Here is a 20899-nt window from a genome sequence, read left to right on the forward strand (position 1 = left end):
AACTTTACAGGCCTTCAGACCATTTTGTGGTTTAGTTCTTCTCAGGTTTTTCCCCAAAGCAATATTAAAACTTGAATGGTGTCCGCTATGAATCCAGTGATTACTGTTCTGAATACAAATGTCTGTATGGATATATATAGTTATACATATCTTACAATAGAAGAAGTTCCAATAATACCATGAGTTGGATAGAAGATGAGACCTATCAGTGCCCATTTTTGTTCTTGGTATCAAGTCAACTTTGGCCTATCAAAGGAATCCTGTTTTTACCATAGTTCAGTATGTATTGCTTGTATTTTAAAGCTGCACCTTTAACTTCAGAACAGTCCTCTGAGTTAAACACTCCTTCTATTAGCTCTTTGACAAGAAGGCTGTGACTTTTCTAAATTTTGCTTTTCTCTAGCAGAGAGAATAAGTTGCAACATGTTTAATAGATATTCACTGATGATCATCTCTTTTGTAAAATATTTAATGTGTATGTGTATATAAATTAATGTTGAGTTTATTTTGTCTATATAGCTAACATGTTGCTGAGTAATTTCATAAACATCTAAGTTATTATTTTAGCACATGTAGAGATTATGGTTATATTATTCTCTTAACAGCATCAGTTAAGATCTGAGAAAGTTTTAGTTGGACTAAAAGTTGGCAAAATTCACAAAGTTGAGTAACCCAATCTTTCAAAAGACTAAAGGGTAATGAAAATAGAAATATTTTATATGACTGAATTGCTTCCATCTATGTTATATTTAGTTCATTAATGCATTAGACTAACACACTTAATAGTTACTATTTAGTGTCCTATAATAGATCAAGGCACTAAAGCATAAAGAGGCTAAATTTTTTTCAATGTCATTCCTTATGTTTTGATTAAATTCTTCTTAGAATCTCAGAGTCTTGAGTCGTAATACAGTTCCCTCTTCATCATATTACAGTATTTCTGGTACAGTTGCTAGAATCTTTAGGTCTAGTAACAGGATGGATCACCCACAGGACAATCCAACCTTTGCCTGTGACTTGTGGAGCAATGTGGACTTCCCACTGAGACATTTTGAGGAGCAGAAGGGATCTGTCTCCTCCTGGATGTTTTATCTGCTAACCCAGTGTCATGGAAATTAGCCAACTCTACAATAGAAAGGGCTGAATGCAGTTTTCTTTATTTTTTTTTATATTAACAGGAGAGCAGGGTTACTAATGAGGAATCATATCCCAAATCTCTAATCTATAAAGCTGAATATACTTACTTCTATTTGGGTCATTTTTAAAATTCTGCTCCAGTTGCTTTTACTAACTTATACTACTTTGTGTTCTATAATGTTATATTTGGTTGTAATTACAAAATTCTGTGTGTAATTTATACATTTACATATATTATTTATACATTCATATACTTTTGTCTTTCTCTTGGTTTGCCATTAAAGTCATATATCTTATGATTTACCTTAACATGTACTCCAAACAGCCCTATATGACTCGATCATTAAGAAGTTTGGGGGGAAACTTACGAATTTCTGAGCACTAAGAGCATTTTGAAACACAGTTTTATGCTAATCAGAAATATTTTGAAATACACCACAGACCTTTAAAACCCACTGAAAATAAATATACTATAAATGTCAAAGTGAAGTTGTACATGTTAAGAATCGAGATTCCATGATTTGAACTTAACAATTCGTAAGTCATTAGGCAAGCCATCTGTACATTGTGCTCCCTTCTCCCCCATCTACTATATTATACCCATACTTTTCCTTGCATTTGGAGGAGAGCTAACATGGTGCTATTATTTGAATAGCACTGACCTTGTTAAAGCCTAGCACCATTGTTTTGTGTATAATGAGCAGTATATTTTTAAGCAGAATGGCTATTTCTTACAACACATGAAATAAGAATGACATAAAAAGACTTTAAGATTATGAAGAGTAAAGAATGTTAAGATAGATTCTCACCTTGATTTTACCTTTAAACAGCCTTTTATTTGTCTGTTAGGAACTTCTTCCCGTGGTTTTACAGGTTCCGGCTCTTGTTCTTTCTTTTGACAAATCAGTATATAATTTGTGCCATTATTATTTGACCAAAATGTACCAACAGAAGTTTCATAACGTATACAAAACTGAACTTTACTGCCATCTTTTTGATAAGGGGGAACCAATAAAATCTTAAAGGAGAACTGGTCAGTTTCACCATCACATGAATTTGGGACATATTCTGCTAAAATGTCATAATGTGTCCGCCAGTCATCCAAGGACATTCTCACATATACTAACTTCTCAAAAGAAATATTCAAAACTCGAATAATGCCCTTCATACTTGTAGACCCAGGAGGATACTCAGTTGACTCCAGTATTGCTTTCTGTACTTGAAGTTGCTGCATAAGATCTTCTTTTGAAGAAGGCAAATTAAATAGTGGAGACAAAACATATTCTTCTGTGTGAAAAATGTCCTTCCTTAAGTCAAAACCAGTTGAAACACTCGGTAAATCCCAGCAATCAAATTCTTTGACAGACACAAGATTGAATCCAAAAGTGTCGGCGAATGAAACTCTTCTTGCGCCTGAAGATGGAGTGTCCAGGTATATATCTTCAGAAGAATCAGAACCTCGTCTACTAGGTTGAGGGGAGAAGCCAGGTTTGAAAGTAGTTTTAACTTCCTCATCTTCAGAAAGAGAATCAGATAAATTAGGAACTTCTAAAAAGTTATCTTTGCTAATCTGTCTAGGTTCTTCAGAAGGCTCCATTGGGCTCTCTGATATCAAATAAGGGAAGACTGTACAACTAGTAGAGGCTGATATTTGAGATACTGAGGCTTAAAATAAGTATTATGTTACAGTTGACATTGCAGGAAGGAGTCATCTCTATAAATAGGTCCAATGGCGTGTAAACTATGCTAGCTTGCCTCCAGAGGCCTTTAATATGATAGCATCCATGTTACTTTCACAAGTATGTTTCAGAGTTAACTCTCGGTTTTTAAAGTTGCATCTGTTTGAGGTGATTTCCAAAAAGACATTTTAAATAATTTTTTGCTGCATTGAAAAATCTGAATTTAGAATTTTAAAAAATTGTTTTAACCAGTTGATCTTAAAAACAAAAACATGGACCACTTATTTGAAAAGAAAATAAAAGTAGTATCCCATACTAATACATAGTTTTGAGCTTAATCAATCCATTGAAGCAGACAGGGACAGATAGGGGAACAGAACATTTATAGAATGGGGAAAAATCCAGTGCCTAATAATAATGATTGCTTCTATGTAACAGGGGCTGACAATGTAAAATGTGAACTATAAAAGTGTTAGATAAAGGTTCTAGGAGTCTTGAAGAAACATGATTTAGAAGAAGAAGTTATCGTTTGAAATAAACCATGAAGGGTAGGTAGAATATAGACATGCAGGGCTGGAATTAGGTGGATTTTTCAGGTGGAAGAAATGGCCTGAGCCAAGGCCTAGAACAAATAGTTAGTCAAATCTGTTATTTTAAACATTAGTAAGTTTCTTTTAATTAACTTATGGAAAAATATATACAAGTATGTTGAAAATATAGATGGGCAATGGTAGGCCTGGCCCAGGAGTGAAATATTTATATAGAATAAAATGTTCATCTCTAGCAAACTGCCATTTTATGCCCACAAAACAGAAATTAATACCATGACATCTTGGAGTTTGATGTGAGTTTTAAAGTGTGAGCCGCCCTGTTTAGACCACCATATTTTTTGTGTTAATGTAAAATCCACTGGGGAGATGACAATCAGGTAAATACCTACAAAAAATTTTTAACAGATATATGCTTTGACCCTGAAATATTCCAGCTAGAAATTTACCCTATCAGTATACGTATAAAAAAATTAGATATGTTTACAACAGAATTGACTATTTTAAAAACTTTAGAAACTACTCAGAAATCAACCCACAGGAAACTGGATAAATAATGTGACACCCATACAATAAAATGTAATATAGTCATTAAAAAGGCTAAAGTACCACTTTATATATTGACACAGAAAGATAACCAAGATAAATGGCTAAGTGAAGAAAGAAAATGTGCACAAATATGTGCCCAGAAAATTCCTGGAAAGACACAGAAGAAATTGTTAGCAGTGGTTAATTCCGATCATACAGTCTGGAGGTCATAGGGGAAGGGAGATTCCTATTCTTCATTCAGTTAATTAAACTGTGAAAGGTGATTAATTTTTTTTAAAAGAGAACTGCCTAACAGCATTTCTTTAAAATTACAACTTTGTAAATACATTTTAACTTATTGGACAATTTGAATGGCATAAAATCATGGCCCAGGAAATTAGTATTTAAAATTAAAAATGAGTGGGGTATAGAATAAGGAAATAAAATTATTTGGGCTTTACATCATCAATACAGAAAGAATGACTGGTGACCTCATGTATTGTTCAAGAATGGAAAATGGCTATCCCTTACAAAGTTAATGACCGTGAGCCTTGCGTAACCACATCCCAAGGTACCTAAAATATATCATTAGGTATTCAAGGACATTAGTAACAAAATACCTCAAAGAATTAGTCAATAATCCATACAGTCATGTAAATAATAGAAGAATGAAAATTTACAGATACAGTGATGTACCAAAGTAATCTAACTATTCATGGGTTATGAGCTGAGGCATAGAGCTGAAGCCCTCGGGGGTTGTATTCTGTCTCTGACACTTACTAGCTGGATGATGTTCAGAATACTGCTCAAATTTTTTAACCCCCATCTTCTTTCATTGTTAAAATGCAACAGTAACAATTAAATGAGCTGCACAAAATCAACAGTAACAGTGACAGGCATTATTTTTACTTCTAAATATGTTTGGGAATGGCTGATTTCTATAACACATCAATAGGTGGACAATAGACTACAGAGAGTCCACATACATTAAGTGATGATCTGTAATTTGATTTTTTTTTTCAAAGACTCTAGTAGGGAACACTTAACTTTATAAGACATAAAACAGCTCTACATTAGAAAATGGCCCTGTTATTTGAACTCGAGTTTTCTCTTCCTTTTTTTTTTTTTTAAGATTTTATTTATTTATTTGACATACAGAGATCACAAGTAGGCAGAGAGGCAGGCAGAGAGAGAGGACGGGAAGCAGGCTCCCTGCTGAGCAGAGAGCCCGATGCGGGACTCGATCCCAGGACCCTGAGATCACGACCTGAGCTCACTTCTTAATGTGTGTCTTTACACAGCACTACTCCCTTGATTTGTAGTAATTACTGCCTCTCTTTCGCAGTTTATATCCTTTACATAATTGTAGACAGTTGAATAGTCCATCTTAGTCACCATTTAACAAAAGCCCAGTGATTTCATCTTTTTTATCTCTTCTCGCATGTCCATCCTCCAGCACTTTTTATCATTTTGTTACTCCTCTACGGCCTCCTTCCAGCTTACCTATATTCTGTTAATGATCTGCCCCCAGATGAATGCAGTATCACAGATCCAGTGTCTCTGGAGCATGTAAAGAAACAATACTGGTTCCAGCCTTGTGACTTGGTGTTGGTATTCAGTTAAAATTCACATCACCTTGCTTGTTTTCCATATCATAGATCAGACCATCATCCCATATTCACCATATGAGAATATGAGATATGAGACCATATCTCATATTCACCACTACTTCAATTATAAAAATGACTTGTACCTACTTTTCTTCAATTGTTTGGACATACTTTTTTTTTTTTTTTAAACTAGGAAAAAGAACTAGGGCTAAGAAGTAGGGCTTTTCTTTTCCTTAACAAACTACAGCTCAAGTTTTCACATACTCCATTTCTTTGTGTTAATCAAAGATTCTCAAAGGTAACTTCAATGTAAAGGACTGTATTAGTCATGATCCCAGTAAATGGGAAATCAACATATTGCTCAAAATAAGATAATTCCTTCCAGAAGGGTTTATTTACAAGGATCTATTTATAAAGTATAAATGCACAAAAGCCATGAGGACTAGTGCAGTAAACTAGGGCCCAGGCACATCAGTGTTGTTACCATACTTCAAGGGATGAGGAAAGAGTACAAAGAGTACCATGAGCTCCCTACTGGCTGAAGAGGATCAGTGATCTTTGGTCAAGGGACACAGCCAACCAAATATGACGTTGCCAGGAGAGATCCAGGAACAAAAATGCATTGAACTTACTCTTCTTCTTTCCTGTGATGTCCTACTAGGGCATACGTTGGCCAGAGGCTACAGGGGCTATAACAATTCATTCAGGTCAGCTTCCTGGTATAGAGAACAGGATGGAGAAGGGTGAAAAAAGTGGCAAGTGGATTTGGAGGAGCAAACAAAGATTCCAGAGATTAAAAGTTTACTACTTGTTTATTGTTATATGCTTATACATTATGTTTAAACATGTAATTTAAAGTATGCATATGTTTTCCTCTTGCATAATACATATACTATCTCAATGCCAGCTGAGTTCCTATTACCTGGTATTTTATTGTCACAGTGAGAAAACTTGAAATATCTAGCATTCGTAAACTGATCCAGTGGAAGTAATAAATAAGAAACACTGAATTTATCCACAGATGACTAAGAAAGAAATAATCTTTTTTTGAGATGAATTATAGCATCACTTTGTTTCCCTTGTTGCCAAAGCCTTTGCAACCTAAACTCAAGAAATATTTTGTCTGAAGAGCTCCCGGAAGAGTGATTTTTAACCAAGGATACATATCAAAATCACTGAGAGGTGTTCAAAGTACACAGGCTAGGTGCGTCATCAGCTCTACTGAATAGAACTTCCAGGTTGATGATACTGCGCAAGTGATTCTAGTAAGGATTGAAGATGCACGATCTGTGTGTCTTTTGGCTGTAGCATCAAGGAGTCAGGGACCAAGGTTCTCATTAGAAAGAATTATAGCTATCATCCCTCAAGTACTATGTGGTTTATCTTGGGGTTTTTGTCTTCTTTTGTTGTTTGTTGGTTGGTTTTCGTTTGTTTGTTTGTTTGTTTGTTTGTTTTTGAGAGAGAGAGAGAAAGAGAGAACATGCCCACAGGTGGGGGTGGGGGAGGCAGAGGGAGAAGGAGAGAGAATCTTAAGCAGGCTCCACACTGAGCCAATGTGGGGCTCCATGCCACTACCCTGAGATCACGACCTGAGCCCAAATCAAGAGTCAGACACTTAAATCAACTGAGCCACCCAGGCACCCCTGTGGTTTTTGGTCTTTTATGTTTGTTTTTGTTTTTTTGTATAAGTATAGATTGATTGTTGGGGTTTTTTTTTTGTTTTTTTTTTTTAAGATTTTGTTTATTTGACAGAGAGAGAGATCACAAGTAGACAGAGAGGCAGGCAGAGAGAGAGGAGGAAGCAGGCTCCCCGCTGAGCAGAGAGCCTGATGCTGTGGGCCTCCATCCCAGGACCCTGGGATCATGACCTGAGCTGAAGGCAGAGACTTTAACCCACTGAAACACCCAGGCGCCCCTGTTTTTGTTGTTTCTTTTCTTTTCTTTTTTTTTTTTATAGAGTCTATAAAATACTTTCATAAAAATTGACATAAAAATTTAGTAGAGTTATAGAATAATAGAACTTTAAGACACTTAGCAATCATTTAGGCTGATCCCCTCACTTTCACAGAAGAACACTGAAATCTGAAACAATGATGGCCCTATCATTTAGTAACTGAGGTGGGACTTGAACTCAGCCCTCTCTTGCTTGGAGTCTAGTGTTCTCCATATTATCACATATACTCACCAACTTTTAGCTTTAGAATTCAAAATTAACAAATAGTCATTAAAATTCATTTGTTCTAAATCCAGTTTATTTTTTTAAATCAATTAACTTTTGTGAACTTTCTTTTTTCCATTTGATGAAAGATCTCCAGAGTGTCCAGATAATTTTTCTTCATGACAGAGTCACTCAACCTTTTTTAACCTTTGCTGCCTTTGGTAAATATAATATCTCACACTGTCCTCTCTCTCCCTCAGAGACTCTGCTGTACTTCTATTTGGGAATTACTGATATAAGTTATAAAAATGAATTATATGACCTTTTTATAACTAATATTGATACTCAGTATTTTAAAGGACTATTAGTTAAAGGACACTGCTTCAAGCATAGTCTGAGACACAGGTTGGCTCATCAGATGCCAATTACTGGAAGAAATCCTCTGCAAAGATGCATATATCTACCAATAGAGGATGCACAGATAAATCAGTAGAAAGTGGAAATTTTGCCAGGTGAAGATAAATTTTTAAAGGTATGTGTCATTTATCCATGGAGAGATGAATGATTCAGTGTAGGTGATTGATCATGTTATAGCAGAAGATTTTTGTCACCAAAAGCAGCATCCTCATTCTTTAGCTTAATTCACAAAAGAAAAACTAGTATAATATTCATGCACCGAGTGCTTATTTTATAGGGATTAAATAATGTGCTTTGAACTTCTTCGATTGAAATAAAAATGTATAAATACAGAGTTAAAGAAATCTAGGTTTCAAAGTTTACTAAGGAATCAAGCATCTAAGTTAAACCCTGAATTTTACCAATAAAACACTGAAATCTAAGGGGTCAATTGGATTCTTACCTCGGGGTGTGGATGAATCCAGCATTAGTCCTAGAAGGAAAATATATTAAAAGTTTCTCAAAGTCAAGCACAATCTAGTAATATCTTAATAAACTTTTAATTGACCTTTATGGGGCTTCTGCCATTTGGTTTATTTAATACGGGCAAAATTTAGCATTACCTATGGATTTTCCCCAAAGTTCCAAAGATACGTATTTGCTTTATGCAATGCGTGGCACAGTTTTGGGTAAAGACGAGTACTTAATACCTCAGTAACAACTTACAGAATCTTAAGCTCAATTTGTTGTGCTGGTTATGGTACCTAATATGTTTAATATTGCAATGAACCCAGCAGCACTGTCAGCATTACTTCACTGTAGCTGTCTCAACTGTGCATACTTGTTTACCAGGCTAGGAGCTTAGAACCTGTGGTATATTGACCTTGCAGGGTAAATGGATAGAAAACAAAGGATCTGAAAATTCTCTAAAATTATATGTTAAATTTTTGCATGTCTAAATTTAACTGTGTTGAGTATATAAAATTTAGTTCCTGGATCTCTGAATCAAAGTTTTAAGAATGATTGATATCTGCAAATGATGATTTGACAATCAGGAGGATGCCATCCTGTGAATTACAAGTAGAATATGTGCCAGTGTGTCCTTTTCATGCACCTCAAGTTCAGCACAAACTGAATCAGTACCCATTATAAAAATCTCTGCTATGTAATATGAAAAATACATGATGATGTTTATATGAATACACACACACATTATGCATAGCTAATCTGTCTATATAGGTGAGAAATAAATAGAACTTGCTTAATTTTTCATAAGGCAGTCCTGGTACAGTGAATAAATATTTTTAGCATCATTTTAAATTTTCTTATGGCAAATCATCTTTTACCAATAGAGCAGTCAACTGTTTTGGATATTTTTAGATTTTTCTTAAGAATAAAAAAGAAATCTAGGCATAATCTCTTGCTTAACCTAGTAGCTTCGTCATCTATATTTTTAAATCCTATAACAAAGAGTTGTGAAATATGTAAGGAAGTGAGAAATATATATGTTGTTCCAGGTGGAATCAGCTTGAAATTTTAAATGATTTACTCACTGATGATCAGTGTTTGGAAAGCTATTTGGTAAAACACATTTGGGAGCTTATGCTTGTTCATTATAAGGTTAAAATTGTATCTCCTAGAGTAGGAAAGTTCCCTGGAAGTCATTCTGTCCACCTCCACCCTTTCAGACTCCCTTCTAAGATTTATTAATAGGAATGTTTCTATCTTTATCTTAGATAAATTTAGTAATAGCAAACTCACTGCTTTATAAGGCAGCACATTCCACTTTGAAAAAAACTAATAAAGAGTTCTTTGTCATTTTGTGCCACAGTGTAACTTACATTAGTTTTTGTTTTTTATTTTTATTTTTATTTTGGAAGCAGCATTTGATATTCTCATAAAAAATTACTGTGCTAATCAAAATCTTCATAAAAATTATGTCAACTGAAGCAAAACATTTAAAGTATTACATTCATGCAGAAAAGTTCACAAATCATTAGTGTACAGTTCATTGAATTTTTCCCAAAGTGAACTTAACCATTTAACCACCAACTAGTCCAAAAAAACAGATTACCAGTGCTCAAGTCAGAAATCCATCTCCTATCCATTCCCAATAGCTACTTTTCAAAGGTAACCGCTATTGTGACTTCTTACACCACTGATAAGTTTTCTGGTTTTTGAGCTTAAGTTAAATGCAACCAAATTCTTTCTTCACAGCTAGTTAGTAAAGGATTAAATCAGTCCCAAAGTTAGTACTTTCATCTACTCAGCACTTTATGGTAAATTTAATTCAATAAAATCCACTGGGAAGAAAGTAGCACATTATGAAAAGATCGCTTGAGTCAAGAAAATTCTATTTAAAATATGGTTCATACATTGCCAGTCATGTGACTTTGGACAAGTATTTGACTTTTCTAAAGAATCCTCATTTTCTTTATATATGTGTAAAGCACAAATAATAACAGTAATATTAATATTAAATGAGATATATTTTTTAAAGGTCAAGCACAGTGCCTAGCATCAGCGGGTGCTCAGTTCACAACAGCATACACTGAAATGGAAAAATAAGGTATGGCTTTAAATTTGTGTAAAACATTACATTTTCCGGGACGCCTGGGTGGCTCAGTTGGTTGGACGACTGCCTTCGGCTCAGGGCGTGATCCTGGAGTCCCGGGATCGAGTCCCGCATCGGGCTCCCAGCTCCATGGGGAGTCTGCTTCGCTCTCTGACCTTCTCCTCGCTCGTGCTCTCTCTCACTGTCTCTCTCTCTCTCGAATAAATAAATAAAATCTTTAAAAAAAAAAAAAAAAAAACATTACATTTTCCAAAGCACAAACTCATTAGGTATTATTGCTTTTGTAATAAATCCTTCTCTTTCTGCTTGTGTAACTTCCTCTCAAAGACAATAACTTACAGTGTTCACTTTGCACTTGAATAGCCACAGAAGAGAAAGAAGAGTTGTGATTGTTGTATCGTTTTCCATTGGAGATATCAACTCCCAATCTTTCTGTCTCCCAACCCCAAATCCCATCAGACCATCTGAAAAACATTCACCCAAACCATACCACAAGAACCCAAAAGAACATATGAAGTTCCTGAAGACCTAAAAGGTAAATAGGCAGGGATAGGAAGGATCTGATACTACTCTTTCTACACGTTTGGAATTTAAACTTCTTTTAATTTGGTAATTCCCTCAGAAAGGTTAAATATAAATTCTTTCACATCCCTAGCTCCCACAGAATGAGAAGGTGATTTCTAGTCATGTTCTCTCATTAAAATAAAATTTCAATATCATAAAACAATTAGATGATCCCCAAGGTCCTTTTTAATTTGCTAATTCTGACTCTTATGCCCCATGAAGTTTATTGCAATATGCTTAAACTTTGTGTTGAATTGTGCCTGTTTGTTCATTGTGTGAGTAGATGTGTGTGTGTTGGGACAGACACTATTGATTGACTTCCCAAACTTCCATTTTATAAGGTTCACTTCAGTAAATATTTATTAATACTCTTACCCTGTGCCAGGATGGATAAGAAAGTGCCCTTGCCTCCAAGGGGACCACAATTTGTCATAGAAAGTGTAACTTAACTTCTCCTTTGTGAATTAGATAATTTTTTAGGATATAATAGTTAATGTTCATCCTTTTACTTCCTTTAAAGTTTATCAGTCTGTAACTTTCCTTTAATTTTAAAAATTTTAGTTGATAGCTTTCCACACATTTAGGTAATTTGTGTACATTACATATACATCTGGCTGAACCACACTAGACTGCTGTAGTGAATGGCATTTCACTCTTTTTTTTTTTTAAGATTTTATTTATTTATTTGACAGAGAGAGATCACAGTAGGCAGAGAGGCAGGCAGAGAGAAGGGAAGGGAAGCAGGCCCCTGCCAAGCAGAGAGCCCGATGCGGGACTCGATCCCAGGACCCTGAGATCATGACCTGAGCCGAAGGCAGCAGCTTAACCCACTGAGCCACCCAGGCGCCCGCATTTCACTCTTAACAGGCAATCTGCATGCCCAAGAAACAGACCATGAAGATAAAATATTGTAGTTATTACTAAATTCAGATCAGACAGCATTATTGGGTTTATTCATTACTTACAAGCTATTGCAGGATTGGCTCAAAATTTCAGCTTAATTTTCGGTACCATTTGCATAGGATGAAGTAAATAAGAGCTAGCTTTTGAAGAGCTGGACTAGAATTTATATGGCATCATGTCTCCCACAGCTCCAAGAGCACAGCCTTACCAGAAGATGTTTGTATACTAGAACATATATAAGCTGGAAAGGATTCTAGAAACTCTGTAAACCCTCTGCTACATTTTATTGTAAAAGAAGCACGTCTACAAGGAAGAAGGGAGTTTTTCCCCCCCTCTTATTAAAGCACCAGCAACATAAGCAAAGCTAGCATGTGGTTGGCCGGCTCACTCTTTAGTGGTCTTCCCCCTCAAAATCTTTAAGCAGTTTGGTTTGGTATTTTTGAAAAGTGCTTAATATGTGTCCCTCTGCCCCTCCTGAAGGTGTCCTGAACATAAGCAGCTGAACCCTTCTTTTCTAAGTATTTTTATTGCATCCATATGTTAGGCTGGGATGGTACATAAAATCTAACTCTGAGGATCAGTCAAGTCCCCTAAAAGGGTGTGGTATCTCTCCTCTTTATCCAAGCAGTCACCCCAGGATCTTTATAACACTCCATGATGGTGAGAAAGTCTAAAGGTGATTCCTCACTTGGGAAAGGAGTCCTATTTCACTGATCATTTCTCTGCTTATTCTCAGTCGAAGGTGATTTCTCCACTGCCTACCTGGAGTCTAGAGAAGAGTGTTCTGTATCTTTCTGAATAACCTCTTTAAAAGAACAACTGAACAGGTTTTAATATATTAACAGTCACCATAGAAGGTCTCATATAAATGAAGTTAGTTATCATACTCATTTATATAAAGAAGCCCATCATGGTTATGTAGACTTACTTGAAAAAACCTTAAAGAACAGTAGAGCACAAAAGAAAAGAGACTTATGAATCCCTGAAAAAGTAGACTAACATTAGAACATTTTCATGTACAGTTTCACACAACATCTAAAGATGTGAGGGAAGTGATCATTAAAAACCAGTATCAGGGAATTAGAACCATTAGAGGAGATGTGATAAATACATACTGTCACAACTTCCTCTGGTTGCAAAAATTTTAAATTTGGGAATGGCCTATTTCCTTTTCCCAGGAGAGTAATCAGAATTCAAACTAGGGGTGGTGAGGTGCCTCATAAGGTTTCCTAACCCAGAACCTTCCCAGACATGGAGAGAGAAGTCAAGTATATGTGCCAGCCTACTTGGATGGTGATATTTTCTTTCACCCTTTAAACACTGAAAATTATGGCCACCGTAGGAAACAGCTAGGATTAACCATCTTATACAATCATAGGTTAAGTCTTCTGAGCATAGGTGAAGTGAAAAACAGAATATGAATAAAGTTCATCTGCCCAGTCTAAAGTGCAGGAGTGGCATAGCGATCTCTGTATCTAAGGCTCAAATCATTACAATTAACATAGTATACATGGTCTGTGGCCTGACACTGCAAATTTCAGAAAGGAAACCAGAATTTACAGAGTAATTTTCTTCTGCTCCATGTGTCCAGGTGTCACTCAATCACCCTCTACTGAAAGTTGGAGTTTGGAGGCCAGGCAGGTGAATTTACTTTCCACACCATCCCTATGAGCTTTTGTCTAAATTATCTGGCTACACAAAAGATCAGCTTGAACCTTATTGCTCACCTCTTATCTATTCAGTGGTTTGATGGAACAGCAAGGAATATCGTTAAAGACAATGAGGCATCAACTCCTTTAATTATTCTCTCTTAAGAATCTGCCATTTCAGACCATCTATTTCAGATTTGGAATCGTGACATTTTAACCTCTTCTTGATTAAAGGTTTCTATCTCCATCTCAAAGAATGCTTACTTACATGTGGTTTCTCACAAATGGCTTAACCTTTCTGCATCTCAGTTTCATCCCTTATAAAATAGAGATAATTACAGGGAGTTCTATTTGCCCAGCATGTGGCAGGCATGCTCCATGCACGGACCCCCATAAGGTCTTCATATGGAGTTCGAAATATGTCATAAGAACAAAGGCAGAACCAAAAATAGAGTTGGGACTAAAAGCAAGGCAGGGCATCAGGCATAGGGGAGTTGAATGTTAGTGTTCGAGAGTCCTTTGGTCCTTTGGTATCCTTCTGCCTTTTACATGTTGCATTCACCTTCCTAAACGATTATAAAAACATCGTGGGTAATAAGCAAATAGAACTATACAACTAGAATAAATTAAAACTCTCAAAATGTCTCATTGGGCTTACAAGTATTATAGTACTTTCCCTTTTCTTCTTAACAGTTACAGAAACAAAGTTGGGAATTTTGGATGTGATTTTAGTTTTCACTTATTTTCCCAAGGGAGATAAAAGATGTGGGATACTAATACTTTTTTTTAATTTAATTTAATTTTTTTTCAGTGTTCCAAGATTCATTGTTTATACAACACACCCAGTGCTCCATGTAATACGTGTCCTCCTTAATACCCACCACCAGGCTCACGCAACCTCCCACTCCTCTCCCTTTGCAGGATCCAGGCAAAACAAGACACTTGCTTCTATGTCAATAAATTATGACCTTCTCTTTCAATAAGTGATTAAATGGAATGTTTTCATTCATTTTATGTGAAGGAAGTTGAATGGAAAGAAGTTCACTAAATTATTATTGATTTACCTATTATTTTTAATAGACTTAGAAAATCAGATCCTGATAGAATTTTGACAGGAAGAAACTATTTGTCAATAAATAAATCCTAGTGTGAAGTTAATTTATTCTTTAGTTTGGTTGCTGAAACAAAATTCAAATATCTTTACATTTCCTTCTAAATACAGTAGTTCTTTGTGATAGTAGACATGTAGTTACTATAGTTCCGTTTTGGATTATATCTTCTAATGAAAGTGGATAAAGGCCTTCTATGTAAGTTGCAGCTCTTTGAAGGTACACTACTCCTTTCAGATTTCATTGTGAGCCTTTGTTTATTCTGATTTCATTATTCTTTCTTGGCCAAGTAATCTTTTGTCTTTATTTCTTTCTTGTATCAAAGCTACTGGCAAATGGGTAATAACATTAGGGTCTACACGTATAAAGGTATCACTTAATGGGGAAAGTAGCTGATCATTTCTGCAGCCTTTTCCATTTAACCCCAAGCAGGCTCTCACTGACTAGAATTTTAGTAAGAGTAGTCTTCTTAACTCTGATCAACAGAGAACACAGAGTCTAATCATGAAAGGCTGCCTCCCCGGTATCTCCTTGAGTGTTGCCAAGTGTTCATAACTCCCCTTGTCATGCACACACAATCCCAATTTTTTCCCTGAGGTGGAGATAAGAGAAATAGATTTCCATGTACATAAAAGTTAATAGCAAGGGACGCCTGGGTGGCGCAGTTGGTTGGACGACTGCCTTCAGCTCAGGGCGTGATCCTGGAGTCCCGGGATCGAGTCCCACATCAGGCTCCCAGCTCCATGGGGAGTCTGCTTCGCTCTCTGACCTTCTCCTCGCTCGTGCTCTCTCTCACTGTCTCTCGCTCTCAAATAAATAAAATAAAATCTTTAAAAAAAAAAAAAAAAAGTTAATAGCAAGATAAATATTGTCCAAAAATTTTTAAAGAGTAAAATCATTCAATTTGAAGCAAAGGTCTATAACTACTCTTAGAAATCTTACAGTAGTATCAAATGCTTGTAAAATAATTTATCTTTTTTTAAAGATGTATTTATTTGAGAGAAAGAGACCATGAAAGGAGAGAGGTACAGGGAGAGGAAGAGGGAGAGAATCTCAAACAGACTCCATGCCGAACATGACATGCCCCTGAGATCATGACCTAAGGTGAAATCAAGACTCAGCCACTTAACTGACTGTGCCATCCAGATGCCCGCTTTTAAAATAATTTAAACTAAATAAATATTAAAGGAAAACGCCATTATCTTTAAAACAATGATCAATAAACTAACTTCTCCAGTGGGAATGGTAAGGCAGCGTGGAGTCATTTCACAATGAACTAAATAAAAAACATCCAAAAAAAAAAGGCTAATCTTATATTTAATTATCAAAGCAATTAATTTGACATAATATAACTCAGAATTATTTATAGTAATTATTTCACACTTATACTTTTATTTAGTCATAACTATTGATAAGAGCTGGTCCTCTTTCCCCCATTAAAATCATACTCCTGACCTATCATCAATACACATAGAATATAGGAGTTATTTTTTAGCTACCAATGATAGCTTTGACCTCATTTTAAAACACCTCCCTTTATTTATCCTTAACAAGGGCCTAGATGAATGACAAAATCTCTGGCTAGACACTCAAGAGCCAGAATAGCAAAGATGTTTGGTTCTCATACCAAGCATAACTGGCAGATAGTAGCTCCCGGGAGCACTGTGTTTAGAAAAATTATAGGTCCAAGTTCAACTCAGTAGGAAAAATGTTTTGGTAGAATCTTGAATGAGAACAAGAAGCAGGGAGTGAGCTCTGAATAGGTGCTTGTTACTATGGATTTCATTAATATTTATTCAGCACCCACTATGTGTAGGACTCTGAACATCACTGCAAGAGGTCTTGAGCTAAATCAGTTACTGCCCTTGACTTCAAGAAGGCAGCACGGTGAGGGAGGAAGAATGCACTGATGAATGTTACATATGAGGAGCACAGACAAAGTTCTTATCAGGAATTTAGGGGAGAGAATTTTAATTCAAAGGATTATTTTAAGATTCATGGAGGAAATGGTAAAAGATTTCACAAATACTATTTTGAGGTGAAGAATGAGTCTTAAACCACTTCCTGAGCGCATGAAAAGCATACAAGTTTACCAAATTAATCCAAGTATTAAAACTTGAAAATTTGGCGAGTAATTATAGTTCAGCATAATGGAAACTTGCCCAAACTTCTACTTATTTAACTATTGTATGGTAGTCTAGATTTGATTTTTCATTTTTTGTTTTTGATTCCACAACCAGACTGAATAGTATGTTTTCTTTACTTCCCCCTCTAAACTGCTAGACTTCCAGCAGACGACCAAGAGTTAAGGATTTAATTGATATTTTGAATCTATCAAGAACCACTCATTTGGACTCTTGAGCCTCTTGGTCCTATTTCAAGAGTTGCCTGCCCCATATAAGCCATAATGCAGTTTGTAAATTGTCCAACTTAGCTGTTCAGCTGCCGTAGTCTAAAGTTTAAAAATATGTAAGTGGGTCAGTTCTAAAATTAATTCAGCCTAACTTTGCCTGAAAACACTAAGAATATTATCCATCATGAGGGCCAAAATATCACCCCCAAGCAGACAGAAACAATCCCCTAGAGAACAAGTGCCCAGGATGATGGCTCTGTGACATGCTCACTCTACTGCCGCGTCTGCAGACCTTGATTATAACCCAGGGTGCTCTGATCCTGTTGGTCAGACAGCAGAGGTGCTTGTTTTAGCTGATATCCAAGTGAAAGTAGGTTGATCAAATGAAACAGTTAAATGTTAACAATCATAACTAACATTCATTGGGCACGTATAATTTACTGAACATGCATTTAATCTTCTAGTAATTAAAAAAGAGAGGCATTATTATGTCTACTTTTTACATATTTAGAAATTGTGTCTGGATAAGAGGGTAGCTGGGAGTTGAACACAAGTCTCAAAGGTCTGTGCCTTTTCTCACCACATTATATTACACTGTCTATGTATCACATTCCTTTGTACCTACTCACCATTTATTAAGCAATACTGTCAGTCACCATGCTAGGGATTCAAAATATAATGACAGGGTCCCTACAGATAACTGATACAGGATGAAGACTGCTATGGACAGAATTATGTCCCCTCCAAATTTATATGTTGAAGACCTAACCCTCAATGTGACTGTATTTAGAGATAGGGTCTTTAAGGAGGCAATTAAGATTAAATGAGGTCATAAGAGTGACCCTAATCCAGTAGGACTGGTGTCCTTATAAGAAGAGCAAGGGGGCAATAGGAGTGTGCATGCATGGAGAAATCATCATGTGAAAATACAGTGAGAAACAGCCATCTAAAAACCAAAAAGAACATTCTCAGTAGAAACCAACCCTGCTGACACCTTGATCTCAGACTTCCAGCCTCCATAATTGTGCAAAAATAAATTTCTGTTGTTTAAGTCACCCAGTCGATAGTATGCTTTTAGGGCAGCCCTAGCAGGCTAATAAAGAGACAGAGACATTTCATTTTCTAAAAAAGAATATGAAAAACACTAATAGATGGACAAATATATGGGAAGAATAAATTTTAACTTACTTTAATAAAAATATGAAGATGTTACAAAATTAAGTTGCTAGAGAATATACAGTTTCTTTATTTTTGTCTATAGCTAATCTGGTCTTCAACAGGCCCCATCTGTGGTTTGTTGGGAGAAGCATTAACTAATTGTCCAATCCATTTTAAAACTTAGACCAATATGACAATAGAAATATGTTTGGGTCATATTCAGCAATTCTGGGAAATTTTTAGTCTCTCAGATTTCTTATTCTTTGTACCACCTTCCACCTTACTCTTTGTACCACCTTTGTAAGACCTTCCAGGGTCTTCTCCAACATGACATCTGGGTGTGGGGGAAGGGCAGCAGGCGTGGGACATTCCTTTGATGGGGTTGTCTGGCTCCTCCAGCTCCCAGTGATGCTCCTTTATTGCCTATTTTCTGGGTGCTCTGTGGTCGTCCCCTGCTGAAATCTGAATAAGAAAATGGGGAACCATTCTTTTGGCTTCTCCAATGTACAGATTGCTCCCCTCGCAGGTTCAGCCTTACTTTTGCTCAGATTGCTGCTATAAACACTAAGCTGAGTATCCCATTCAGTACCAGCCTAGGTGGTCCACTCACAGAAATACTTCACACTGCCAGGACTTGGCAAGTTTCCAATCAGACTCTCAGCTACCCAGGGGGCTTATAATACACAGGAAAGGGTAAAAGTGAATTGGAAAAATAAAATTTCAGGCTGTGCCTTCAAAATTACTCTGTTATGGCTGAGCCCCAGCCAGGATGGTACAAAAAAGAAGTATGAGAACCCCTCCACCCAGAGTCTTAATTGAGCAAGGCCTTACTCTTTGCAGTGATATCTTTAGTCATAGAAGGGAGATATATGTTCATCATATTCACCCATTCTCTCTTTTCTTGTCACATTTTCTAGGATTAGAAAGGGACAGATTTTTTTTCTCCTTCCTCTTTCTGTTTAGAAAACTTATATAAAAACCTGTGGACCATGTCCCTAAGTCTGTGTTAATGATAGACATAATGGAATTTGGAAACTCCTCTATCACTGAAATCCAGACTATTGCCTTGCCATACATTCTACTCTTGAATACTAATTTTTCTTTTCATTCCTTTTGGAAGAAATCCTAACCTATGTCGAAGCAGAAAGATCTCTTCAATGAACTAGAGCTCACAAAGGCAAAAGAGTAAGCCACGGTAATAATATTCAACATATAGATCCCATTAAATATTTGCCATGTAGCTAAAGGTGAATGATTGATTCTGACCTAAAAATTATGCTTCCCAGAAGAGATAACATTTGAGCTGAATCTAAAAGGAAAAAAAAGATCATTTGCTAAAATATTTTTAGGATTGGCTCAGTTTAAAAATGCAGAACCAGTGGTTCTTTTCTAAAGTGGGCATGCTTTTGTAATACCAGAAAATACCAACAAGATAACTTGAGAATTATGAATCATACCCAATAAATACGAAGAAAGCCAAAACTCTTCCATTAGTTCACACACACAAATACACCTATTACATCCTAGGAATTGCACCAGGTGTTACCAAAAATGAGAAGACACACTCCCTACTATCAAGCAACACATGAGCATATTATTAAAAATGTTTAACTTGCAGTAGGGCATATACATCTTAGAAGAAAAGAAGAGTTATCACCATTAAGTGGTATAAAAATAATTTTCCAAGTGCTGGAAATCAAACATTTCATAGTAAAATCAGGACTAATCCTTACAGTAGTGTCCCATCTGTCCAGTTGTGCAGAGGGTTCCACTGGCAGCATAGATAATGCCTTGCTTGCATTCCATAAGAAGAAAGATGCTAAAAGATTATAACCAAATATGTGTACAAGAATGCTTATTGAAAGATTATAGGTGGGATAGGATATCTTGGCATAAATGATTAATATTGAAATTATGCTTTCAATGATGACTAAGACTCAATTGAATGTTCAATAGAAATTTTGAAGTTTATAAGAAAGACTTTACATACCAATTATTCTTTAGTTTTATAGCACTCTAGGAAAAGTTTACAAAATATAATTCTGAAAACATAATATATAATTGTTCTCCATTCATAGAATAAGGAGTCTCCTCTTTTTCCCTAACCCATGATCTAATTTTTATGTAAAAATCATGTTATTAAATACAAAATAATATCATATGAGAGTAAATGAAGCAGGGAGTAAAATCACCTTACAAAGCATGTTATGACTAAATACATATATTGTCTTTGATTAACTGCATCAATAAAGTATTAAAATTATCATCTATAAGCATTTTTAAACTGATGATATTTTATAAGTTCTAACATTACTGCAAATGGTGGGCACAAGATTGAGTTTCAGAAACACATAAAACTATAATACTTCTGTTCTATTGACCCTGTAATTTTAGGACAATCCAACAGTAAGTAAAAGTAGAACTTCTTCCTTAAAAAAAAATTGTATCCTGCAGTCTTCAATATCCTTAATGAAAATGGAGTCCAGAAATGTATACATTAGACATACAATGGTGGCTTCAAAATTCTACATA

General features: G+C 35.8%; 1 protein-coding gene and 1 long non-coding RNA gene across 2 annotated transcripts in view; one reads left to right on the forward strand and one right to left on the reverse strand.

Annotated features, from left to right (window-relative positions):
- Positions 1 to 2734, reverse strand: part of PPP1R3A (protein phosphatase 1 regulatory subunit 3A) — a 38901-nt gene extending 36167 nt beyond the window's left edge. The window contains exon 1 of the mRNA XM_044244582.1: positions 1947 to 2734. Coding sequence (XP_044100517.1) covers positions 1947 to 2734 — 788 coding nt within the window. The remainder of the gene's footprint in view (positions 1 to 1946) is intronic.
- LOC122904102 overlaps positions 1 to 20899 on the forward strand; it is a 50526-nt gene that overhangs the window by 21241 nt on the left and 8386 nt on the right. The gene's annotated exons all lie outside the window — the stretch shown is intronic.

This window comes from Neovison vison, chromosome 4, assembly GCF_020171115.1.
Source record: "Neovison vison isolate M4711 chromosome 4, ASM_NN_V1, whole genome shotgun sequence".
NCBI lineage: Eukaryota > Metazoa > Chordata > Mammalia > Carnivora > Mustelidae > Neogale > Neogale vison.